The sequence below is a fragment of the Natrix helvetica genome, assembly GCF_964273705.1.
Source record: "Natrix helvetica genome assembly, chromosome: 1".
Lineage (NCBI taxonomy): Eukaryota > Metazoa > Chordata > Lepidosauria > Squamata > Natricidae > Natrix > Natrix helvetica.
Window position 1 is genome coordinate 122534789 of NC_138548.1, and position 27278 is coordinate 122562066.

General features: G+C 43.1%; 1 protein-coding gene across 4 annotated transcripts in view; it reads left to right on the forward strand.

Moving 5' to 3' along the window:
- Positions 1-6350: 6350 nt before the first annotated feature.
- SLC43A1 (solute carrier family 43 member 1) overlaps positions 6351-27278 on the forward strand; it is a 46322-nt gene continuing 25394 nt past the window's right edge. The window contains exons 1-7 of one of the 4 annotated variants that reach the window (XM_081938062.1): positions 6351-6366; positions 6801-6995; positions 7712-7777; positions 16179-16357; positions 17929-18109; positions 18566-18621; positions 19121-19197. In XM_081938062.1, the coding sequence (XP_081794188.1) occupies positions 16204-16357; positions 17929-18109; positions 18566-18621; positions 19121-19197 (468 nt within the window). In that variant the 5' untranslated portion in view covers positions 6351-6366; positions 6801-6995; positions 7712-7777; positions 16179-16203. Of the gene's footprint in view, positions 6367-6393; positions 6996-7711; positions 7778-9336; positions 9561-16178; positions 16358-17928; positions 18110-18565; positions 18622-19120; positions 19198-27278 lie in introns of those variants that run through there. The other 3 variants (XM_081938063.1, XM_081938061.1, XM_081938064.1) reach the window with 3 other exon arrangements.

The following is a 27278-nucleotide window of genomic DNA, read 5'->3' on the forward strand; positions in this document are numbered from 1 at the left end:
GGTAGGAACCCACCTCTGATTCTGGTGATCTCAGCCAGCAACTTCATATAGAGATTAGACTACACAACATTTTCAGTTTTTGGAATCAGCATACACCCAGTGTGAAATCATCACAGCAACCAACTTGTACCATTCATAGCTAGTGCAAAAAAAAAATATTTTATTTAAATAATTTATTTTCATTAATAACAATATTATACACAAACTGGAGAGAGACACAAATGTCCTAGCAAGATGGCAATTACCTTACTTTCCTTCCCAGTCAGGTCAAGTAAGACTACTTCACTCTAGAATCCTTACCTTACCTCCAGAACATGAGTGAATGATCATCATCCATAGATAATTTCTCCAAGATGTCTGAATCTGATTGCCTGTCATCATCTCATCGTTTTATCTGGAAAGCAACTGGTTGGTTGCCTTTTATCAGGGAAGTTCAGGGAAGTTTTTATATGAAGAGACTGTACTATCGCTTTTCATAACCCCCTGCTCCTGTTTAGATAACAACCCCCCCATCTTTTCAAACCAGCCAGCCAAATTCTTCTGCCAGCTTTTGTGAGCCAAATGATTAAGACTGCATATAGTGGAACAGATTGACTCAAGCATTTATCTTCTTTTTCAGGCCTTGCCAATTGAAACCAACGATCCCATATATGACTAGGAAATGCTTTTGATACCAATCTAGAAAGTCTTCAATAACAGTGTTGAATTCTGATTAGATACAAGAAACCTTCTCAAAGTTACAAACCTAGAAAGTTTCAAACCTAGAAATGAATAAAGTAATAACTAGCAGCCAGCATGGGTTTGCTAAAAACAGATCATGCCAAACCAATCTTATTTCATTCTTCAACATAGTGAGTAAATTAGTAGACCAGTGAAACACTATGGACATAATATACTTAGACTTCAGCAAGGCATTCGACAAAGTAGACCACAACCTATTTCTTCGTAAGTTAGAAAAAAGTGGGATAGATAGCTTCATCACCAGATGAATTTGCAATTGGCTGACAAATTATATTCAACGAGTAGTCCTTAACGGGTCTAAGTTTACACGGAGAGAAGTAAGCAGTGGGGTACCACCAGGGCCGGATTTAGATGAAAAGAGGCCCTAGGCTATTCCACTTATGGGGCCCTTTCACCTCCCATTTTTAAGTTTGTAAATTACATGAGAGATAATAAAATACATCATTACTGTGATATATATCAATATATTAAATGAAACATGTTGTAATTGATACTAACCTTTATAAAAAATGTGGCACGGATAATAAATAAAAATAAAAGGCCCCTCTTGATCCTGAGGCCCTAGGCTGAAGCCTAGTTAGCCTATAGGAAAATCCGGCCCTGGGTACCATAAGGTTCTGTCTTAGGCCCAGTACTCTTCAACGTCTTCATAAACGACTTAGATGAGGGAATAGAATGGGAACTTACCAAATTTGCACTTAGATGAGGGAATAGAATGGGAACTTACCAAATTTGCAGAAGCTGGCAGGAATAGCTAGCATCCTAGAAGATAGGCTCAAGATCCAGATGGATCTTGACAGACTTGAACACTGGGCCCTATCTAACAAAATGAAATTCAATGTAGAGAAAAGCAAAAGTCCTACACTTAGGTAAGAAAAAACAAAAGTACACATACAAACTGGGTGAGACCAGGCTTAATAGCAGTGACTGTGAGGGATCTTGGAGTCTTAGTGGACAACCAGCTAAATAATGAGCCAGCACTGTGCAGAGGCAGCCAAAAAAGCCAATGCAATCCTAAATTGCATTAACAGAGGGATACAATCAAGATCAAGTGAGGTACTAATAACACTATAAAGTCCTAGTAAGACCATACCTAGAGTGCTTCATCCAGTTTTGGTCACCACACTATAAAAAAGACGTTGAGACTCTAGAACAGGGGTGTCCAACTTGGGAACTTTAAGACTTGTGGACTTCAACTCCCAGAATTCCCCAGCCAGCATGGCTGGCTGGGGAATTCTGGGAGTTGAAGTCCACAAGTCTTAAAGTTCCCAAGTTTGGATACCCCTGCTCTAGAAAGAGTGCAGAGGAGAGTAGCCGGGATGATTAGGGGACTGGAGACTAAAACATATGAAAAACAGTTATAGGAACTGAACATGGCTAGTCTAGTGAAGAGAAGAGAAGGACCAGGGGAGACATGATAGCAGTGTTCCAATATTTAAGGGGCTGCCACAGAGAGAAGGGGGGGGTTAAGCTATTTTCTAAAGCACCTGAAGCTCAGACAAGGAATAATGGATGGAAACTGACCAAGGAGAGATTCAACCTAGAAATAAGGAGGAACTTTCTGAGACTGAGAACAATCAACCAATGGAACAAAAGTTGCCTTTGGAAGTTGTGGGGGCTTCATCACTTGAGACTTTCAAGAAGAGATTGGACTGCCATTTGTCAGAAATGGTGTAGGGTCTCCTGCTTGAACGGAGTTGGACTAGATGACCTATAAGGTCCCTTTCAACTCTGTTAATCTGTAAGTACTGAACAATTTATCAGAGCAGATGGGCAAGAATTTCACTTCTACATCCAACCAAGTAAAATGCTAACCAAATGCTAAATATTACTACCTGGAACAAGTCTGCTGGACAACATTTTGAGGATACCATGGTGGAGATAAGATGTCATAGAATGAGCCAAACAGCTGGACCTAATTATCTAAACAGCTCTCAGAGGTTTTCACTATAATAGCATTAAGCAACCGGGTTAGTGAGAGGCAATTACTTTTGGGAAAGAGGGACAAGATGCATTAATGTCTACTGTCTTCTGTCGGGCTATTAATACATAGGCACATAATACAAATCTGGGGATTTTGCATTCCAAAATGATATTTCTGAACCACTGGGATACTGATTCTATTTGTTATCTAGGATTGCATTTCTAATACTAGGCACCAGTCTTCCATAAGATCTTAATATGCTGCCCATTTGCTATATCTGTTAGAAAACTGTGTTTAAACAAATAATAAACAATGATGGTTGGAAACTTTTGCCTAAGTAAAAGATCACATATCCATTTTATTTGGAAAAGATTTTCTTGACCTTTCTTGACCTACATTCAATATCGGACCAAAATGGGCCCCTGATATATTCACTATCTTGGTGAGAGCAACTTCATGTGGGATACAAATTTTCCTTTAGGATCTCGAAATTGCTTGACACAGTCCATCTTGTAACAAAAAGTCAAAGTCTATAGCAGTGGGGCAGTGTTATCCCAGAAACACTGTCTATGAAAGCCTTCACCAATATATTAGTTTACTGGCACCCTATATGATTAACTGATTTTATTTAAAAGACACCAGCTTTTTTGAGCTGCAGCTCACTTCAACAGATACATAAAGTGTATTTAAATTGTAGTGAGGTACATAGAGGGAAGGGTGGAAGAGAGAGGTTGGTTGGCACATGCAGGTAACTTAGGAGACAGCTTACATGTAGCCTGCCAAGTAGTCATAAATCTCAATTATATTGTCTTCTCAAGAAATTAGGAGGAGTCCGGTAGCACCTTTTCCAACTAATCCATTTAATTAAAAGCCATGAGCTTTTGTGAGCTGCAGTCACTTCATCAGATACACTGAATGGCTGGAAGAGAAGAATTTTTAAAAATGAAGTTTTGTTGAACTGAATAAACAACACTGAGCAGCCTCCTCAGTTCAGTTTCCAACTAAGCTCATTGCATGAACCCTAAATAGGCACAGAAATGTAAAGCTCTGAAATAATATTTGTGGTTGAGGGATATTGCTAAGCAATTAGTGAATTATCCTTCTGCCTTAAGACACATCATATTTTAGCAGTCTCTTCAGTTGAAGAGCCATAATATCTAGACTTGTCTTATGATAACGGAACGCTTACTCCATCTGTTCAGGCACAGATATAATCATAAATGCTTTTAGTCTCCAAATAACATGTCATTCAGGCTGTACCGTGCTGTTAACTTGCATTGGCCTATAATCAGTGGTGGGATTTAGCCAGTTCGCACCACTTTGGGAGAACCGGTTGTTAAGTTTCTGGGCAGTTTGGTGAACTGGTTGTTGGAAGAAAATCATTAGGGCAGAGAACCGGTAGTTAAATTATTTGAACCCCTAACTTTACAGTGCTACTAAAACTACCTACAAATATTTAACATAGTTGCAACAAGTAGTTTCCCTCACATGGATATCAGTGGTTTATTTATCCCACCCCCTCTCCCCTGATTCTTGTTTCTTTACCCGTTCTTGCTAGATGAGAGACGTGAGCTCAGCTGCCTTAGCTAGTCTGGCAAGTTCAAGAGATAACCAGTTTAGAAAGTATAACCTCTAAACTGGTTATCTCTTGAACTTGCCAGACTAGCTAAGGCAGCTGAGCTCACGTCTCTCATATATATACACACACATATATACATACATACAGGATAGATAGATAGATAGATAGATGATAGATAGATAGATAGATAGATAGATAGATAGATAGATAGATAGATAGATAGATAGATAGTCAAAATTTCAATGTCTTTTTGTCTTTCTCAGTGTCTTTTTTGTCTTTTTCAAAGTCTTTCTGTTCATTGGATCAAAACTTCAAGGTTCTTGAAATGATACAAGAATGGGTGAACACTCATGAGGGGTATGTCACAACAACTGATGGAGGAACACAAACCACAGAGACATAGGAAGGGGGAAAAACCTAAGCAAATATGTTTGATGAGAGGACAGTAATTTCACAGCAAGAGCTCACAGTAGGGAGCTGTGGATATATACGGCTTAGAACGTCAAGCAATATTCTTAGAATTCTTTGTCACAGGGCATATGTCATTCTTATCCTCTTTTCTCGGAAAGCAATTTTTAACTAGACTCTAGGAGAAAGGAATCTAGAAAAACAAGAAAAATCTATCTAGGGGGGATTATACTGTGAGATATTTTTTTAGCTTGCAAGGCATTTCATTTTTTAAAATTATGGACTGCCACTGATTTATAAGATACCTCTGGCAAAATATTGTTTTGATGAACCCTTCCCTTAAGTGTTTTATAGGTAGTCTTTCTTAACAACTGCCCTATTTAATGACTGTTTGAAGTTACAATGGTGCTGAAAAAGTAACTGTTATGACTGGTCCTTGAGCTTATGAGTGTCACAGTGTCCCACAATCACGATTCCATTTGCCACCAGCTTCTGACAAACAGTCAATGGAGAAATCACAAGTCACAGTTCACATAAGTCCCAGGTCACAGTCATCTGATGTTTCACATAACAACTGCAGGTGATTTGCTTAATGATCATGATGGAACTGATGCTACAAGTCTGGTGCAGTCACATTTAATAATTCCTTCACTTGGGGAAGGAGTTGTCAGTCCCAATTGTGGTTGTTAAGAGAAGATTACTTGCATTTGCTACTCTCTTAAATTGAGACAATAAGTCAGGGATTAAGACTAGACAGGAAGTTTGGAATAAGCTCTAACTCAGGAACCAATGGAAAGAAGGGTGTTTTGTCGCTTTGTAGAAAAATGGTTTTATGCAGCTCATATTTGTTAGGATGAGCTACATGGAACTGCAGCAATAAGCACACCAACACTGACAGTTTCAGATTGTGCAATGCATACACATAGCTTCTCTGAACTGATATATAGCACTCCTTTTGCAAGAAGTAAAATCTGACGTAACCAAGCACACATAGTTGGTGTTCAGAATGGAGAATTGATTCTTAGAACTCACTCTGGTGCCCTGTTAGGGCCCTTTCGTGCAATGCACAACTTGCACACCTGCTTGCAGAGATCCTGATCACACTACCATATGGCAAGGGCTTGAAAAATTTGAATTAATGTCAGCTCCTTCCGCACCCCATTGTGGTTGTACTGACAGCATGAAGGAAAGGAGAAACATAATGTTTTATTTATTTTTTTAATCCAGGAGCAAAGGCAAGGAGCCCAGCATGACATTTTGAAACCTATTTTCCACTGTATGCATTAGCTCAGTGTTTCTCAACCTTGGCAACTTGAAGATGTCCGGACTTCAACTCCCAGAATTCCCCAGCCAGCTGGCTCAAATTGCCAAGGTTGAGAAACACTGCATTAGCTCAACTGAATCAATGGATAGAAATATGTGCTTTAATGCATTATTGGTTCTCGGTCACAATACTTTGTGTTTTCTTCTATTTTCTCTGTTTCTTAGACTTAAGACTATCCCCAAACATGTTTTGCACGGCCCTGTAAGCATCACAACACGGCACCATGGGACGTATATTTCTGCACCTGTGTTATAACAGCAATATTTATATTGTTAGACCTCTTGGGCTTGTATTTGCTTACAACAACTTGGGTAAGTAGGGAAGTAAGTCGGTTTCTCTCCTTTCTCTGGTTGCCGTCGTTTACGGTGAGGGTGGCCAAGACAGCTTTAGGTGACGTTACAGCAAGAGGATCGGCCTCTGAAATGAGGACTCCACCTCCCCTCCAAACGAAGTTGCCCTATTGGCCACTGAGCCAGGACGGGACGAAAGCGGCCGAACCTGAAATCCAGCAGAGCCGAAATACCTGGGCGAACGAACCGGGCAACCTTCCAAGAGAAGCCCATCTCTCTCTCTCTCTCTCTGCACATTTGCCGTGTACTTTTTCCACCTCCTCCTCGCAAATCTCGCCCCAAGATCCACGTTCTCATTTTTTTTAATGTGTGTGTGTGTGTGTTGGGGGATACCCAAACACGCACCGATGACCTTATAAAGTCACAGGCAGGCGAGCCTCTCGATTCCTGTCCCCCCTCCTCCCGTTTGGACCCCAGCAAGGAACACTTCCTGCCCGGGGCACCGCATGGGAAACGCGCTTCTCTTTTCTCCAGGTTGAGCAGAGAGCCCCGCAGCTGGCAGGCGAGCGAAGCGGCGACGCCAACGGGCTCCGGCAGCGTTGAATCGCCTCCTCCGTGGCTCGCAGGGGAGGATCCGGCCGCCCGCTCGGGGCAGCCCCGTTGGCAACGCCTTGAAGGCAGATAATCGGCGCGCCTTCGGTTCAGCCCGCCAAAGGGCTGGAGCGGAAAGTGAGTTGATTGAACTTGGGGAACAGTTTGGAAACCCGGCGCTTAGAAGGGAGGCTTAAATAGGGGCAGCGGGGTGGGGGGCCGGGAGCGTAGGCGACCGGGGGTTGCCCGAAAGCCCTCTTTGTATGGCTTCACTCCCTTACTAGGCAGGGCTCCGGCTTCTACGTGGCAGCGGCCGCGGCTCCTTCCAGCTTGCGCTGACTTGGGTGGAGGGCGAGCCCTGCCAGCTATATCTTGACGCTCGCCCCTCGCGGCGTTTTGGGTTTCCTCGAGTTGGGAAATGAGGGCGTCTCTTTTCCCCTGCCCCTAAGGCGGGAAAACAAACAACAACAACAAAAGCGGGGAGAGGAAGGGGGTGAATTGGGGTGGGGTGGGGGAGGATCGCCCGAGTGGGGAAAGGAGGGGACGAGTTTTAAAAGGAAAGATTCCCGGGTGGCGATGATAACGCGTTGGAGAATGTGAAGAACTGGGATGTCCACAACGGCCTGGCCTCCCCCCCTCCGCCCCCCTCCCCTGCAGATTTTGGGATGTCCCTCAGGATAATAAAACAGGGTCACAGGAAAGGGGTGGGGAGCGAGTACAGGATTTGCTAAACCCGCTTATGGCTGGAGTACATGCTGTGGGCGCAGAAGAGTCGTCTCCTCTCTTGCTTGGTTGGCATTAAGAGGAGGGGTCTCAGGCCTCAAACTTTGCTTGAATTGTGCTTCCCCCTCCAGCTTTTAAAGATCTCTCAGAAGTTTGCAGAAGAACTTGACTGGGCTAATATTGGATCTGCATAATTGGTAAGGGAATTGTAGATTTCTAAAGAGCACCTTTACACTCTTAATTACTGAATACCGTTTTTTGTTTTTGTTCACCCTCTTTAGACTTTCATACTTTAAATTCAAACAGATGTCAGTTTCCTGGAGCACTTTGTGTTCCTTCTCTCTGTTAATTTTGCCTGATATTTTCAGATCAAAAGCTTATCTGTGTTCAGATTAAACTGTAGCCAGCCGCACAAGGCTGCAGGATTTGGGGTATTTTCTTTCCACTATCAGTAGCTGAGTAGAATCACAGTTGTATGTATGACCACCATACAAGTGTGATACCCCCTTCGTAGATTCACATGCAAGGGAGAGATGCCTGAGACTTGATTTTAAATTTGCCATACATTTAACTTTCACTGAATACAAGTCACAAATCTAAGCCAAATGAACTGTTTTATGTGGGGTCATTGGTGTTCTCTGAGCTTGGTTGGGTTTTTTTTTTTTGCAGATGTTTCATAACCCAAACTGGGTAACAATAACATCATCAGTGCTAGCAGGGAATAGGATTTACCCGACTGCCTACTAATACTGATGATATTACCCAGTTTGAGTAATGAAACTTCTGCAAGAAAACAACCAAGCTCAGAGAGAGCACCAAGAATCTCTCATTTCAACCCTGAGCTACAAGTATTGTCCCATATTGGTACTATTTTATCCCTGCTCAGATGACCTGTTCCTGACCTTTCGAGATGCTCAGCCTTGGAGGGAGGGGCAGTGAAAATATCTGCATGTCTAGTGAAGGTTCGAATCCCTAGTGCCACGTAACAGAGTGAGATCCCATTATTTGTCCCAACTTCTGCCAACCTAGCAGTTCGAAAGCATGTAAAAATGCAAGTAGAAAAAATAGAAACTACCTTTGGTGGGAAGGTAACAGCATTCTGTGCGTCTTCGCTGTTCAGTCATATTGGCCATATGACCACAGAGACGTCTTCGGACAGTGCTGGCTGTTTGGCTTTGAAACGGAGATGAGCACCACCCCCTAGAGTCAGGAACAACTAGCACATATGTGCGAGGGGAACTTTTACCTTTAGTGAAGCAGGTCCAAGAAATTGGCCAAAACTTGAGTTATAGATGTGATAGGGTTTTATTGATTAATCCTAGTCTTACAGCAGTTTAATTGTTGATGTCAGTGACAGTGGTCGGTAAGACCAGCAGTCTTACAGTACAAACTTTGCTTTTAGTGGTCACAAGCAAGTTCCCTGCCCCTCAAAGTCTGTAGACTCCGTTGTTAAGTGTGACTGGACTTTTCATGATTAGGGACTGGTACTTGGGTCCTTTTGAACTCCCCCACCTTGATTTCTGTACTATGATTTCAGGGACTATCTGTAGCAGCACATCCCTAAAATGTTTGATCCAGATGTCCAAAGTGGCCTATCCGTACGAAAGTTATCCTTTGTCTCTGTACAGTCTTGGCTATTTCATAACAAAGGCAGCCCTTGGTCATCTCTTCACCATCCAATTGCCCTGTTTCCTGCTCTTTCCCCTCTAGATGTTATCCTCATCTTATCTTATTTTATCTTATCGTCTCTCTACAGCTCCCAGAAACATTTACAGACTTCTGTTACTGAAGCAGAACAATATAAACAAGACTCACTATTTTATAATAGTTACATTGTTCATCTGCGAAGCTTGAAGTTACACTAAGGCAGCCAATGACCCAACCCATTTGTCATCACAACTCTGTGTTTTTTCATGGACTGCCAAGAATAATGGGGTGTGAGGGGGAAACTTAAATTGCATCCCTCAAATAATAATAAAGGTAGATTTGCATTGATATCCTACTTAGGCCGGCTCAGAAGTAAGTTCCTCTGAGCCGTGTTTCTAAATAAATATGTATTGGATTTTCTGCCTGAATAATGCTTGACGATATGCAGTTCTGTAGCATTACTCTAATACGATCGGTGCCTTCCTCTGCCTATTAAATTATCTCTGGTTAGCTTAGTTAATTCCCTGTGACGTACAGGTGAGATCATTACCTAGTGCCACTGCTGAGATGGCAGTGCCCATTTAGAATCTTCCTCTCTTAAAAAGCAAAGCAGTGGTTCGCCAGAGGTTTTTCAGCCATATTTATAATTCTAAAAAAAATGTGTAATGTTCTCTCACTGCTAATATACTGTTTCTCTTGCTCTCACATTGAATTACGAGCCGTTGTGGAAAAACTAGATTCACTCTTGTTGTTTTGTTAAGATCACAGGAAAGAGTGGTGTTTGCTGGCTCATAGTTTGCTCAGGCACCTGCATGCTGAAAATAGGAGGAAGGACCACTGCTTACTTAGAGGTGGAACCCTTGAATGCAGGCATTGTTCGTTGTAATATAATTGGGCAACATTGGATAACAACCACTCTCGTTTCCTTCTTGGTAAGGATGCCTATAGGATCTCTCTAAGTTGAGTTTCCTTTGCAGCATAACAGTCCCCTATTTAGTTTTGTTTCACAGAAAATGCTGTTTGTATAAAGTTATATATATATATATATATGGGGTAGGGATGTTGATATAACAGGAGTGTGATAGATTAATTCTTTCAGCGAAGAGAAAAGGAACCGAGGGAAAGAATCTGTCTTCCTGTTAAAAGTCTCCTTTCTCTTTTTCTTTTGTTGTGCTTAACTAACTTAAAAGAGGAATAGATTTTTAACTACCTGGCAAAGCAGGCACATTGGAGTTGTGTGGAACCCAACAGTTTCATTCTTGGATGTTTATCTCAGCAGCCTTAGCCTAGGTCAGTGATGGCTAACCTTTCTGGCACTGAGCACGTGCGGCTGGGCCGCAACCCAGAAAAGGAGCTGCTGAAAATGAACTTCCGGTTTCCAGCACGCATACGCACACACGGCGATCAATTGGCTGGCACGCATGCTCACGCTTGAAAGCAGGAGACCAGCTCTTCCAGTTTCTGGCACTGCTGCATGCATGAAGGCCAGCTGATCATCACGCATGCATGCGTGACAGAAACCTGGAAGAGGAACGGCCGCCGCCGCGCATGCCAGGTGACATGGCTCTGCATGTCACTTCGGGTATGTGTGCCATAGGTTCACCATCACGGGCCTAGGTATTTTCAAAGTTTTCTTTCCTTCACTCCATGAGGGACAGAATCTTGCTTTCCATCCCTAAAACAACCAGAAACCTGGTTTCCAGCTTATTACTGTAACTTATTGAATTTCACAGGACATTTTGCTGTCACTAAATGAAACGCAGGGCGAGGTATTTATTATTTTTGTGATATATATACACACCAGTGACGTGCAGTCAGGGGAGGCAGGGGAGGCAGAACCTCACTGCTTTCATCATGAAAAGAAAAAAAATGTAAAAGGGAAAAGGCGAGTGCTGAGGTGAGGCTTAAAAAAGCCTCTAAAAAGCGCCCTCTACTAGGAGGCAGGAGAACTGCATGCCTCCCCTACCTCAGGATTTTTTAGGCTTTTAACCCTCGCTTGTTATGGCTGGTGAGGCACTGACGTCATCAAATGATCATCATGAAGGGACCTGAGGCTAGCACTAAGGAGTCTCCTGCACACGCTGTCCCATTCCCCTCCTTCCTGAGCCAACATGAAGGCGACTGCGGCTCGCACTGATCTGAGGCTAGTGCTGAGGAATCTCCTGAACAGCGTGGCTCTTCTCCGCAGCACAGCGGAAAGAGTTTCTGTCCCCGCCACTGTGATCCTGGGGTATTTTGCTTGCACACTTGCAAAGGTCAAAGTTGTCACAGTCCTCCCTTCATGATGATCATTTGATGATGTCAGTGCCTCACCAGCCATAAACCTCACCACACGTCACTGATACACACCCTTCTGTCTTGAACAAAATATAGTCAGAAGCCTTGTGCAGTAAAGAGATAAAAGCATAGGCACGTACTTGCCTCCTTCAGTCTAAGGATCTTTCCATTTGACCTCATGCTCTGTTAAAAAAAAGAATCAGCAGTAATTGCTCATTTACTTTATTAGGGATGCATAAAGATAAGTGGAAGTCCAGGGGACCCATATTAGAATCTTAACGATTTGTAAGGCTCTGCCATGCACTTTGTAGGTATGGAATATGCACAAGATCAGAAGCTCCAGATCCTTGTTTTTCTTGAAAGAAGTCATCAAACAAGTTTTCCATTTAGATAACGGATAGTTGGTAGCAGCTGGAAAAGATTAGTTTCATTCTCTTCAATGAATAGTGTGCACAGTTGCAAATATAGTATTGCCAAACATTAGATGATCAGCTGAGTGTTATGAAAGAGGTCTGTTAGGATAGCATAACCTTTCCATTCGGTGGCCTCTAAATGTGTTGGACTTTAACTTCTGTACAGTAGTTTTCAGTGCACAGGAAGTTTTATCAGTTTTAACATTCTGGAAATCTGGAAAGTACAGTACAGGTAGTCCTTGACCTATGATTGGGTTGCAAGTGTTCAAAATTACGTTGGATCCTCCCTAAAACTACGTATGACCTGATTTTATAGTTAACAATGATCACACACACTGCAGTCACATGATTGCATTTTGGATGCTTGGCAACTGCCTCATGGCAGCTTGCAGGATTCTTACATTTATGGCTTTTGCAGCTTCCTGTAGTCATGTCACTGATTTTCTTTTCTTTTTTCTTTTTGCTGATTTCTCTCACTCACTAGCAAAAAACATCCATTGGGTAAAATGTATTTGTTTAACAACCATGGTATTCACTTAATGATCATCACAAAAAATGTTGTAAAATCAGGTCTGGTCATGAAATGACCTGTTTAATGACTGCAACAACTTACAAACCATATTTCCAGGTTCAATTATGGTAATAAGTCAAGGAATGTGCAAATTTTTAATATTCTACATTATTTCTATAATTTGATCTGATTGTTGAAAGCCTTAGGTCAGAATCTGCTAAGATTTGAAGCTTGTATCAAAAGAATTTCCATCTTTTGCAGAACATAGCACCAAAATACATCATTTTCTTGTTACCCTACTTATTCAGTTAAGGGATATTCTCATTTAGTACAGGCAAAATATTTTTTATAGAATAGAGAGATTTTCTTCCGTGCTTTTCAGTCATTTCACTTCATTTTGGAGGAAATGAAATAAATTTTACTATTTTTCCTCCATGAAGGAAAATTTCCCATTAAGGGTAAATTTTGTAATTATAAGATGCCAAGAATTAAGCATAATGTGATCATTTCTATTGATATGCAGTATCCCAAGTTCTCTAAAGTTCAAATAATGACACCATGAAGGGGTTTATTCCACAACACTTTTTACCCTTAGGACATATGAGAAGTCATGGAAGCAGATCCTGCAAGTTACAAGAATTCTCTAATGCCTCATAATAACAAAAGAAGTTCAGGTACCACTAAAGAAATTATGCATACATACATACATACATACATACATACATACATACATATTTAAAAATTGTATAAAAAAAAAACCTTTTTTCTGAGGTGTGAGAATAATCTTTCAGAAAACTGGAAGACAGATTTCAGTGAAGTCTTAAAAATATTGCAGAGGAATCCATTTTTCTAAAGGGAGGGGGAGCAAAAATAAAATTACAGCTTAGTGCATTCTCTAATCCAGATCCAAGTAATGGGACCAGTGTATCAAATATAAAACATCTTAGCATTGCAGAGCATAGAACCCAGATAGAGCACTGCTTGTGCATTTAGAATTTGCCCGCATTTTTCTAGGAAGGGAACTTGGCCACACCTACCCCACTAGTGCTGTGCAGTGTATAGTCTCAGGCTTCCAATGTTTGACAACACATCCCTGTAATATGGATTCTTAAACATTTCAAGCAGCAGCTGCTTTTTGGCACTGGATACTTTCAAGTAACATCTGTCTTGAAGGTTCCTTTATTTAAAGCTTCCATGCTAAATGATGCAGTCTTGTTTCTTCCAGTTTTCCCTTCTTTCTGGTGTAAAAGCTATCAGCATCTCTTTCTCTGCCCCTATTGTGCTTGTTTACAAATGCTGCTTGATCTGATGTCATCTCTGAATTTCATTACCAAGCTGTTTACTTCCCATTCTGCCTCATTACCTAAAGCATTAAATCAATCAAGAACCACCTTGCATCTCTGGAACTTCCGAAATATTAGTCCCAAACCAAATGTTCAAAATGAAAAACTTAACATTCACAATTCAGGAAGTTGGCACAACAAAATCAAAGTTTTGTGCCAGGACAATCTGACTTTTACACGTTTAGGTTACACGTTTACATTTTTAAGTTCTCTGTTGACATTTGAAGTTTTTAGCGGAACGTCTGAAAGTTTGCCTCCCAGATAGGTCTTTAACCTAAAATGTCCTGATTTACTTCTGCAGTCTCTTTCAAGGTTTTAAAAATGAATGTTTAGATTGCCACCTCTGGCTTATGTAAATATTCATACCCTTTTCTCTAAGAGACACTGCTTAGTGAATGCGTTTTCTTCTTCGCCATTGTCATCCTCCCAGTATTCTCCTGAGAAAGGCAGAGTATTTCAAGATCATTCAAGTAAGCAAGTGGGGGATTTGAATTTATGGCAAATATCTTTAGGTCAGTACTCTACTTGCTACATTAGAATGGTTCCCCTTGAGCTAAAAACTTTAGGCATGATCGGTTTATGACTTCAGTGTAATTCTTTGTAATTCTTTCTCTTAAGTTGTTTTGTGAAGACTTCTCTTGTCAAAATAATACTTGATACAAATAAACTGTAAACTTTAGTATACATCCAGCAAAGTCTTTCAAGGGAGGATTTACAGTCACAAACCTTACCTGCAGTGATGAGATTCAGATAATTTAACAACTGGTTCTCTGCCCTAATGATTTCTTCCAACAACCAATTCACAAAAATGATGACAAAGTTAACAAGAAGTGGTGTGAACTGGCTGAATCCCACCCCTGACATGCATGCAAGTGAGCATCTACACTATAGCTGATGAAGTCCACTTATGTAATTGATTTTCAGAAAATAAACACATTAAAAAAGCTCATAGGGGGGAGGGGAGGGGGTAAAGTGTTTGGTATAATATTTGAATGTGAATTTTTGCGGGGGGGTTGGGGGGGTATAGCATTTGTATGAGATTTATATTGTGTGGAGGGGGGGGTGAAAAGGGGGAAAATTTGTTTGTATAAAACTCTTTTAATAATAAAAAAAAAAAAAGCTCATAGGAGCATGTTGTTTTTTTTTTTTTTTTAAAAAAGTGGTACTTGAAATATCCTTGCTGCAAAAAAGAGCCCAGCAAGCGGGTTACTGAAGCCAGTTTACTCTCAGCCTGTGATAGGCAATTTCAAGCAGAAAACGAGCAAATTGGCCTGGGCTGGTTTTTGCCAGCAAGCAAGGAACAAGATCTCCTTTCATAGTATATGAAACTCCACAGTGACGTTCTAACCCAGGCACGTAAAGGAAGGGATGTATATTGACATTTCCATGGGGCAGAGTTTGCCACGACTCATCTGCATGGGTTTATATTTTATCTTCCATTTTGTTCCTGAAAAATGAAAGGGTGAAGGGGACGGTGGCAACTCACAAAACAGATGGAGGCTTCAATCAGAAGCCTGTGCTTCTGCAGGGCGAAGGGAGAGCTGCAACCTCTCTGTGGCTCCTGCTCTGTGAGTGGCAGCAGCTGCCAGGCTGCCCTTGTTTAACTCCAGTAGCTACAAGTCAACTGATTGTGTGGCTCAGACCTCTGTCAGAAGAAATCCTAGCAGCTGTTTGCCCTCAGGCCAATAGCTGGGCCAGCGATTTCCTTTTTTTTAAATAGTTTTCAGGGTTATATATTCCCCCTTTTATAGTATTTTGCTGCTCGGTCTTGCCTTCCAGGAGATAGTAGTCGACAAGAATCACCACCCCAATGTGTAGTGTCAAGCTGGAGTGCTGCTTCATTCCTTGTCTAGATTTTTAATAACTCCAGTGAGTTCGGAAGAGTTTTGTATCCCATTATTTAAAAGGAGGAAATCTCCTGCTATCAGATCTGGCTATTGTTCCATCTAATATAGGTGGTGATGGGCAGAGATCTATAGGCTTTCCTTCTTAACCCTTTTTGAAGGGAATAGGGATTGAACTTGGGACCTTTAGCATGTAAGAGCTGTGGTGGCACAGTGGTTAGAGTGCAGTACTGCAGGCTACTTCTTCTGACTGCCGGCTGCCTGCAGTTTGTCACATCGAATCTCACCAGGCTCAAGGTTGACTCAGCCTTCCATCCTTCTGAGGCTGGTAAAAAGAGGACCCAGATTGTTAGGGGCAATAGGCTGACTCTGTAAACTGCCTAGAGAGGGCTGTAAAAGCACTGAGAAGCAGTATATAAATCTAAGTGTTATTGCTATAGCAAGTGTCTTACCACTGAGTTACAGCTCCTTTGTATCTTACCTGTAATTTCCAGGTCAAAATCAGTGGAATAGTAAATAAGACCTGGGTGCCAAGAAAGATGATGATCTTGTTTTGTTTGCAGCCCCATCTTACAAGCCAGAAGGAAGATGGCACCCACCTTGCATCAGGCATACCGGCGACGCTGGTGGATGGCCTGTACTGCGGTGGTGGAAAATCTCTTTTTCTCTGCTGTTTTGCTGGGCTGGGGCTCCTTACTCATTATGCTCAAACTTGAAGGCTTCTACTCCCATATGTGCACAGGTGAGTAGGATTGGGGGGGTGTCTGAGCCTATTAGGTGAAATAAAATGATAATGTGGGGTGTGGAGAGGTTGGGGTGCTATTCTGAGCAAGGTGTTGCACTTTTTATTCCTACAGATCCTTGCTTGCCCCATTCCCAATTGTGCACTTATCAAAACATTTGCAGATGAAGCAGATTGGGTCCTATTGATAAGGCCTCTGTAGGGACAGAATTAAAAATGAATCTGACAGAACTTTGATTAGTACTAATATTATGTACTTGATAAAAGAGAGGGAAACTCAATGCAAATGGATTCAACAGCTTCAGTCTTGGGGTCTGGCATTCATATGACTCTTCCAAGGATTCTACCCAAATCTTGTAATATATGTGAGGGACTGAAGATGGGAGAATAAACGAATTAGTACCAAATTGATAGAGCTGGTTTTATTACATGGTAATAGCTTAAAACAGTTTCTGTGGGGTCCTTTATTATTAATTTTCATAAAATATCTCCGCATTGTAGTTCCCCGTGAAGTGCGGTTTCCCATGATCCTAATTTGTGCTAAAGCTGTGAAGCATTCCATGTTGTAGGATGTAGCAGTGCTCCCTCACTGTGACCATGTGAGATTAACAATCCCACAAAGCTTGTTTCAAACCATCTTTTTGTAATAAACACACTGGATGGATTAGCTCTTATTTTCCTACTATTTTTCTCAAAGACCCCGAGAAATCTTAAAACAGTGTTCTTCCTTCTAAAATTGACCTTGCATTTATAGGAAAAACAGATTACAATTCCTCCAAGTGCCCAACCCTCTCATTGTTTTGGAGTCAGGCTTTTATTGTTTCTTGTGATACAGCACCTCAGATCACGGCCTGTCTCCTAAATCTTTGACAAGAAACAGATTACTGTCTGACTTTATTAAAATTTTAGAAAGAGCTGCTCTCACTATAAATGATGGCCAAATCCATTACTATTCCCTGCCCACATTCTCTTTAACTTAGAATCACCCCCCCCCCCACCGCCTTTGTTGGCTAGCTATTCTACTAGCAAAGCAATCCCTTTAGGTTCAGAATGAGCCCACAGCAATCTTCTGGAATACTCAGAATATGATTCAGATCCTGTTCCTTCCCAGGTCATTCTGCTCTTCTTTTTGCTTTCTCTGCTGTGCATGACAATGTTGTGTTTAATCAACAATGTTGAACCAACAATCAAGAAATAATATGCCAATCAAGGAACTACCAACTTAGAAAAACAAACTAATAATAAACAGCCCAATCAAGGTGCCACCAACTCCTATAAACACTGAGAGGGCAAGCCACTAGTATATAAAATGAGAGCAAAGCCCATTGCCTTCTACCACTGATGATGTTACCTAGTCTGGTAATGCAGTGTCTGAAGAAAACAACCAAGCTCAGAGAGCATCAAAGACCTCCACAATTTTGTGTTTCTTCAATGCAGCAAGAAGGAAGATGTGCAAGAGGACTTGATTGTGCTTCATTAGGAACAAAAAAAACAACCATGCCCTAGGGTAGAATAGATGTAAAAGGGGATTTGAAATCAATGCTCTAATCCATTTTGCCATTTCTCTTCAGATAAGAGTGACACCAATGTGTCAAGTGTGGTTAATGTGACCCATCCCTTCAGTTGTGTGAAACAGGAAGAAATGCTTACCTTGGGTTTCACCATTGGCTCCTTTCTCTTGAGTGCGGCTACTTTGCCTCTTGGCATCCTGATGGACCGACTTGGACCCAGGCCACTTCGCCTACTTGGCAGGTAAGAAGAACAACGTCTCAGGGCTGGGGTAAATGGCATGGTGGCCTATTGAAGAAAATACTTGGAAGGAAGAAAAAAAGTTCCTTGGAGGTTACTAGGTCACAAATTCTCATTTCAGTGGAAATGAATAAGTATTAGAAAGTGAATTTGTAGATTAGAAACTGCACTGGAACGGAGGGGGCGGAGGGAGAACTAACAATAGACTGCAGCTTTTAACGTGGAGGGTGTAATTGTGAAATAATTGGGGGATAATTTTCAATAACTTTTGGTGTCTTTTTGAGGCAGAATTTTCATACCTGGAACTTTTCAGTTGTGTTGCACTGCAACTCACAATATGGCTGCTAGAATTCTGGGAGTTGTTATCTATATATCAAGAGGGCACAGGTTGAGGAAAACTGCTTTGAGGACATAACTTAGCTCAGCGATGGTATGATATATCTTATTATTTCTTTATAGTGCCAGCTTTGCTCTCTCCTGTGCTCTTATGGCTCTGGCTGCCTACAACCCATTAGGTGAGAAGAATTTTTGTGTTAATTGAATTAGTAACTTGTAATTACTTACAAATGGGAAAGTCTTCTGTGATTTCTCTCCCCTGACTTTCTCCTGGTTCTATCATACAACTCAGCCCGCTCAATTTGGTTTCCTGCCTTTGTGGCCCCACATGTATACTACGAGTAATTCAATTCATAGAGAAATGGCCCTGGGAGGGTTATGGCTTCATCGTTAATGGCTGTAGATAAATTAAAAAGACAGGTTCTCAAATTGGCAATTTTAAATCCCTTCAACTATCTCCGCAGTTCAAATGTGCTAGATTACAGCTTGTGTCTTCCCCAACGGGACATTTGTGGAAAAGATGGATGTATTCCTTAAAAAAAAAAAACTCATACCATGTTCTCAAGTCTTTCTGCTATCCCATGAGTCTTCCATTATATCTCTATTTCTCACAAATCTCCTCCATTCCTTGTGAACACCATCCATCTTCTCATCCCATATTTCTGTTCTCCTTCCCAGTTCTTTCTCCATTGATTTTTCTTGGCCTTTCCTTAAATGGTTTTGGTGGAATCTGCCTGACCTTCACCTCCTTAACCGTAAGTACTGAAACAACCTTTCGCTTGGCCTGTCTAACTAGAATTCTTCCAGCAAGATCAGAACAGCCTGTTCTGAGGTCAGGGTGGGATCATTCTGGTCTTAAATTATTTTTCCCATCCCTGGATTAGAGACCTACTGAAGTCAGTTTTCAGAGCTTAATTAGTTTGTTCGTTTTACTCAGATTCTCTATATTGCTCAACCTGAGAAATTTCAGGCACAATCTGTAATTGATTGGCTTTGCCAAGACTTTCTACTAAATTTCTACTAAGCTGAGACCACAGCTTTGGGTCTGGGCCTGTTTTGATTGGGTGTGTCTGTTTCACTTCATTTCAGACACATTGATTACACATTTATTTTTAACTGAGCCTAGATGTACTCTTGGCTGAACTGAAAGACACATCAGGAATCTCATGTCTTTTAGAATGTAAATATTACAGAAAACATTTAACAAAAAGAGATTCCTCAGATCACTAAGCTTACAACAGATCTATAAATTAGAACCAGTTCTTTTGTAGTGCAGTCATAGGTTAGAAGTGAGTTCTTCCTGAATTCAATCAATCAATCAATCAATCAAACTTTTATTTATAAACCACGCCCTTTCCTAAACAGGACTCGGGGCGGTGTACAGTCATAATTAAAAACCATATACATATCAAAATAGAATACATATACATAAACTTAGACATAGATGGAGGAGGTAGAAAATATACTGTACCATATTTAGTTAAAATACAAATAAGATTAAAATTCCCTTAAAAATTCCACGATAAGATGTTTGCCAGGAGGTGAAAGATGGAGCTATAAATCGGCTAAGCCAGCTAATTGGAACAGGTGGGTCTTAAGCTTCTCTCGGAAGGAGCGGAGGTCGTTAATAGTTCTAATATCGGGGGGGGGGAGGTCATTCCAGAGGGTTGGGCCCATCACAGAGAAGGCTCTACTCCTAGGCGCCACCCGTTGGCACTGCTTGGCGGATGGCACCTAGAGGAGTCCCTCCCTGTGAGAGCGAGTCCCTCCCTGTGTCCCTCCCTGTGTCCCTCCCTGAGTCCCTCCCTGTGAGAGGAGTCCCTCTCTGTGAATTCCCACTGTTTTACATAAGAAGTGAAAGTGAACCTCTTTTTTGTGGCTTGTAGAGCTCTTTCTGACTGTGATTGCAGGGATAGGATAGTAAAGAACGATTTGATGGCTGGGGAAAGGGGCAAGGACCATAGTGGGTGGTGATGGTTTGTTATAGCAGCCCCAAAAGACTCTGGATCCAGTACATACATTAAAACGAATTGCAAGTTAATTCAACTCACTGCCAGGAGTTCAGTCCTCACCAGCTCAAGGTTGACTCAGACTTCCATCTTTTTGAGATCGGTAAAATGAGGATCCAAATTGTTGGGGGCAATAGGCTGATTCTGTAAACCGCTTAGAGAGGGCTGTAAAGTGTTATAAGTGGTATATAAGTGTTATTGCTATTTCAGCACAGTATAAAGAGTCATAAGAATAAAATACAAATATACACAAACACATGGGAGCGTGTGTGATGGGGGGGGGGTTTCCAATAACACAAACAATTGGAGAGTTGGGAGGATGTGTGTCTTAGAGATGTGGCTTTCCGGAGGACAGGAGCTATGATACACAAGGTGTGTGTCCTCAGTCACACAAAAAAGAGATCATTTAATTGACATGATCTGAACTGGCCCCACTCCACCCGAACATATCAGTTGGGCAGAAGAATTGAAGTTCCACAGATGTGGCAATTCAAACAGGGTATCTACTTTGTGGATTTGGGCTGGGATATTCTGTCTTGAATGGATTGTGAGAGAAGGTTGGCTAATTTCTGTTTCTAAAACATCATTAAGCTTATTTGAGGTTTACAATGCACATCTGTATGGTCCTCTTCTCAAAACAATAGAAATCCAAAGTTCAGTATTGTAGCCAGAAGAGACATAAGCAAATTCAAGGTTGCAAAGACGGTCCATTGTTGTCCTAGTAAAATGTCACCTCCTTGTTGAGGGTGCATTCTAAAAAGAACAGATCTGGCACTTGGTAACACCACTACGATGTGACAGTGGCTTTAAGTGCCTTTCTGCAAAAAGGAGGAGACTGTGGGAAGGCCTCTACTGCTGCCACAGCTCTGCTGGGAATTGTTGCACCTGTAATTTGATCCACCGGCTGATTGCTTGCTTGCTTGAGTTTATTATACATGGAAGCAGCTCTAAGCAGCATACCAATAGAAGAAACAAGAACTGGTTTAACATGCATAGCAGAAAAGAACATCAACTACTCACATTGGGGAAACATCAGTGTAGAGCAACATACCTCAAGTGAGGTCATTAATTGCCTTGTCCCAGAACGTATTGAAGAAAACCAAGGTATCAAGGCCTTCCTAACAGGCCACATGGAGCTGGGTGGGGCAGATGGTGCTCCAGAGGGCAGAAACAGCCTCAGAAAAAGCATATCTCTGAGCTCCAGTCCAGCCTGGTGGCATTTCCTCAGGGATGGGCTCTGGAGCATATCAATCTGGTTAGAGCTTTATGTTGCATGATTTTGTATTCATGGCTTGCAGGGCTGATTAAATAGCCACTGTAGTTTGCTTGTTCAACAATGAATGTCCTTGTGCTTCAAATCTAATTGCCTGGACCAAAGAAGTTCCAAGAAGCATGGATCCATAATTTTTGCAATGCATCCTGCACCGTCTGGCACCTAGAGGATGCTAGAGCCACCATGAGCTCTCTGATTAGTCATGATTCCACATAAAAGCTACGATGCACTGTGCTCCTGGGTCACTGGAAGGATATACCATATTTTTCGGAGTATAAGACGGACCTTTTTTCCTCAAAAAAGAGGCTGAAAATCTGGGTGCGCCTTATACATCGAATACAGCATTTTTTGCCTCCCGAAGCCCCACCCCTTCACCAAAATGGCTGTGCATACCCTTATGGAGGCTTTTATGGGGGGGGGGCTGGGGGGGCAGAAATGAGCAAAAACTGGGTCATTGTTTTGCCCACCCAGCCCCCAGCAACATTCTATAAGCCTCCATAAGGCTATGCATGCAATTTTTTGATTTAAAAAGTGGCTTTTTGCTCATTCCCCCCCCCTCCCTGGAGCACTCTGCAAGCCCCCCCAAAAGCTATTCATGCTTTTTTTTTGACAAAAAACCTGGCCCATTTTCACGAAAAACTGGCCATTTTGGGGAGGTTTGCAGAGTACAAAAACATTTTTTTTCCTTTTGGAAAGCTCTTTAACTGGTTGATGAGAATTACATTGATCAAGTGCTGTGCCAGCAGAAACAAAGTCTTAGGTGCTGCAGATTGTCAGCAATTTCCTTCTCCAGCACATGGATAAATACACCTGGAAACATCTACCTACCCACCTACTCTCTCTCCCCCTACCTACCTACTGTATTTCTCTCTCTCTCCCCCTCTATCTACCTACGTACCTACCTACTCACTCTCTCTCTCCCTCTCTCCCTATCTATCTACTGTATCTCTCTCTCTCTCTCTCTCTCTCTCTCTCTCTCTCTCTCTCTCTCTCTCTCTCTCTCTCCCTTTCCCTACCAACCTACCTACTCACTCTCTCCACCTACCTATCTACTGTATCTCTCTCTCTCTCTCTCTTCCTCTCTATCCCTCTATCTTGCCTCTTCAAAATCTTGGTGCATTTTATACTCCAGTGCGTCTTATACTCCGAGAAAACATGGTACTTAATTCTAAATTCTACATGCTTTTTACTTGGGGGGGGGGGAGGGGAGAAAAACCGCTAGGTGCCAAAGATAAATCTGTCTCAGCACTATTTGGAAAAGCATACTGCTGTTCTTCATTGGCAGTTTTTAAAAAACTTTCTTCACAATTTGTGCTTCAGATCTGTTTTTGCACCGATAATATTTTTACAGTGATTTTATGCATGTCTATCAGAATTGAAATTAGACTGTGAAATCTATTGAGACTTCCTGTTGCAGGTACACACCTTCAGTAGCAGAAGAGAGAAGTATGAGAGGGGTTTGTTAACTCACCCTTGGTAGCCCTGGAAGTCTGTCTAGAAGTCCATTCAGATGTTCCCTAGAAAGAGACTAAGGGTTATAAGCAGGGGTGGGCTTCAAAAATTTCAGCAATGGGTTCTCTCCCTGTTGCTGGGTGGCCATGGCCTAGTTGGCATCCTGCACCATGGCGGGCGGGGGGACGTTTTCACTTTCCTCAGGGTCCAGAGTCTTTTCTTGAGCCTCTGGGAGGACGAAAACTGCCTCCCCCGGCTCTGGAGGCCTTCCCCCTCCCCAAGCCTCTGCGTAGGGCCTGCACTTACCTTGCATCCAAAATGGGCCGCATGGAGACTCCTGGGAGGGGCGTAGTGGGCGGGGCCAGCCAGAGGTGGGATTTGGAGATTCTCCGAACCGGCCATAATGTTAGCTACGAGTTCTCCCGAGCCCAGGCAAACCCATAGCAGCCCATCCCTGGTTATAAGGGAAAGATAATATCAGAGAGGGGAAAAAAGATTTTCCTTCTACTGCTGTTAGTTTGCTGGTGCAAAACCCATTCTTTGGGATTCCTTCAAATCAATTTACATAACTTCTGTGTAATACCCAGGAGCATCCTTCGGCATCTGTGCTTCAGGTTTGAGTGGTTTTTATTTTTGTTTTCACAATGGTAATTAAAGCTTTGCAGTTTGGGCTCAGAGGGATGGCTCACGTGGCACCTGTTTGTATGTCCCTGCCTGCATCTCTTTAAAGAGACCCCTAAACCTAGGTAAAATGCAGCTTCTTTAAAGCATTACAGAAGATGCTACAGGAGTGCTTCACATTCATCAAATTTTAAATTTTAAAACTGGAACCCTGCACAGCAATAATGGCAACACTGCACATAAAACTCTGTTTCTCTGGTTTTTATGAGACAGCTGGCCAACAAATACGATATGAATATCGGATGATGTGGATGATGATAAACACACCTGGACAGGAACTGTTAGATCTGGGCAGCGAGAGGACAGACTGCGGACACGAAGTGACTTATCAGCTCTTTATTAATAGTAGTAGTGATCCAGCTTGCTCTGTGGTCGGAGGGTTCCCCTTTTATAGGGATCGGGTACGCCCCTCGACCAATCAGAACGATACCTGTTTCCCGCTGTAGCAGCGGACCAGAGGGGAGACTTGCCACGATATATGCTAATATCTAACACCCCTCCCCTCCTAGACGGAACGTTGCGGTAGGTAACATAGTCTTTTAGGTATGTTGGGGGTTGCCTTACTCGGGAGGAACGTCGTGGTTCTGGTTGGTCAGAAATGGTTTCCGGATCGGATGCTTTTCCCGTTCCACGTTCGGGAGGTTTCGTACCCTCGTTGCTAGGGCGTTCCGGAGTCTGCTCGGTTGCGTTGCCTGGGGGTTGCTCTGCTTCGTGCGTGCTTTCTTGTTCCGAGCTTGGTTCGCAGGTGTCGTAGTTTTCTATGATGGGGCTCTCGCGTGGCTGACTTTCTGTAGGCAGGAAAATCTCGTCTTCGTTTCGAAGGTCTCAGTGCGCTAGGCGACCCCGAAGTTGATTGATGTGCCTTTTCCAGTTCCGCCCATCTTCCAGTTCCAGCAGATACGATCGTGGACCCGTGATGCCAATGACCTTTGCCGGCATCCACAATGTTCCCCCTGCATAGTTGTGGGCGTATACTGAATCCCCTATGCTAAAAGACCGAATTTTGCTTGTGGAGTCTGGGGGAGCTGTGGCAGAGTAATTTGGGTGAAGACGGTCCAGGTGAGACCGTAGACGGCGGCCCATGAGTAGTTCAGCGGGGCTCCTACCCGTCGTTGCACTTGGGGTGATATGCTGAATTAAAAGGTAATGATCAATGCGTGTTTGCCAATCACCTGGACCCATCCTAGCGAGGGCCTCTTTTGCGAATCGTACCATTCTCTCCGCCTGTCCATTTGGTGCCAGATGGAATGGCGCGACGAGGGCGTGCCGAATTCCCTGACCTGCTAGATATGTCTCAAATTGCATGGCCGTGAACTGGGGCCCGTTATCGGAGACCAGGAGGTCGGGCAGGCCATGGGTGGCGAAAAGTCGCCGTAGAACCTTAATGACTGCCTCTGCCGTGGTTGAAGTCATTAGGACTACTTCTAGCCATTTTGAGTATGCATCCACAACTATAAGGAAAGTCTGACCTTGGAATGGCCCTACGAAGTCGATGTGTATTCGCGACCAGGGTGCTTTAGGTTTCTCCCATTCTGTGGCGGGCGCTTCCGGGGGTGCTGGTCTCGATTCCTGGCATGGGTCGCAAGTGGCCACCCACTCCTCTATTTCTTTGTCCATGTTTGGCCACCAAACGTAACTTCTTGCTAACGCCTTCATCCTAACAATCCCCGGATGACCCACATGTAAAGCATCTAATACATTCCTACGTAACGCATACGGAATAACAACTCGATCCCCCCACAATAAACAACCTTGCAACACTGAGAGTTCGTCCCGTTTTGACCAAAACACTTTGAATTCCGGGCCCACGTTTCCCTTCGGCCACCCCCTCCATACCCAAGTTTGAACTTGCTTTATTAAATTGTCTTTAGAGGAGAACCTTGCAACGTCGTATGAAGAAACCGGTCCAGAGTCCAAACAGTCAATGAGCAATACCGGTACTTCTGGAGTGGGGTCTGGCAGAATGTCAGGTAATGGGCAACGGCTGAGTGCGTCTGCGTGTCCGAGAGTGGAGCCCGGTCGATGAATCAATTTGTATGAGTACGCAGCCAGGAAAACAGTCCACCTGGTCATGCGTGGAGAAAGGGAGACCGGAGTGGGGCGGTTTCCCGCCAAAAGTCCCAACAACGGTTTGTGATCTGTAATTAGTTCAAAATCGCGGCCGTAGAGGTATTCGTGGAAACGTTTTACTCCAGCTACAGCAGCCAGCGCTTCCCTGTCCATTTGGCTGTAATTCCTTTCGGCCGATGAAAGAGTCCTGGAGTAGAAGGCGATGGGCGCTTCTTTTCCGTCGGGCATCCTGTGGCTGAGGACTGCTCCAACTCCGAAGGGTGATGCGTCGCAGGTCAATACCAGCGGTAGGGTCTGGCTGTATTGGACAAGCAGTGAGTCAGTGGTGAGCAGGCGCTTTACCCCGGCGAAAGCTGCAGCTTCGGATCGTCCCCATTTCCATGGTGCGTTCCTCTGGAGTAGACGGTGTAGTGGCTCAGCAACGGTCGCCTTCTGCCTCAGAAAAACGCTGTAGAAGTTAAGTAGTCCGAGGAAGGCCTGCAACTCGGTCTGATTCCGTGGTGTGGGGGCGTCCTGGATCGCCTTAATTTTCTTTGAAGTGGGGTGTATTCCCTGACCATCGATTCTATAACCCAGGAATTCTACGCTAGGCACGTTAATTTGGCCTTTTTCCTTTTTTAGGCGGAGACCCTTTTCTCTGATTCTGGCCAAAACAGTTCTGACTCTTTTATTTAATTGCTCCTCATTTGCAGCGGACACCAAGATGTCGTCAAAATAGGGGACGACTCCCGGTATCCCTTGCAAAAGTCGTTCCATGACGCTCTGGAACAATCCTGGGGCAATGCTCACGCCGAATTGTAGCCGGTTGCATTTGAATGCTCCTCTATGTGTCACTATAGTTTGGGCCTCCGCTGTGGCGCTATCCACTGGCAGTTGCTGGTAAGCTTGTGCCATGTCTAATTTAGCAAATACCTTTCCTGGCCCCAACGAGTGCAATAAGTGCTGTACTACAGGCACAGGATATGCGCTCTGTTGTAGCGCGACATTAATTGTGCATTTATAGTCCGCGCAGATGCGGACTGATCCGTCTGGTTTGACTGGGGTCACGATGGGTGTTTCCCAGCGCGCGTGATCCACCAGCTCAAGGATTCCTTGCTCCACTAACTTATCTATTTCCTTATCTATTTTTGGGCGGAGTGCAAAAGGCACTCGTCTCGGTTTAAGTCGGATTGGCGCCACTTTGGAGTCTAAATTGAATGATATTGGTTTACCCACATACTTACCAAGACCGGGGCTGAACAAATCCTCGAACTCCTTAAAAATCTGTTCAGCGCTGCTGTTTCTCACGGCGTTGATTCCGGTGACTTCTAACCCTAGGGCTTCAAACCAATCAAGCCCCAGAAGGTTCTGT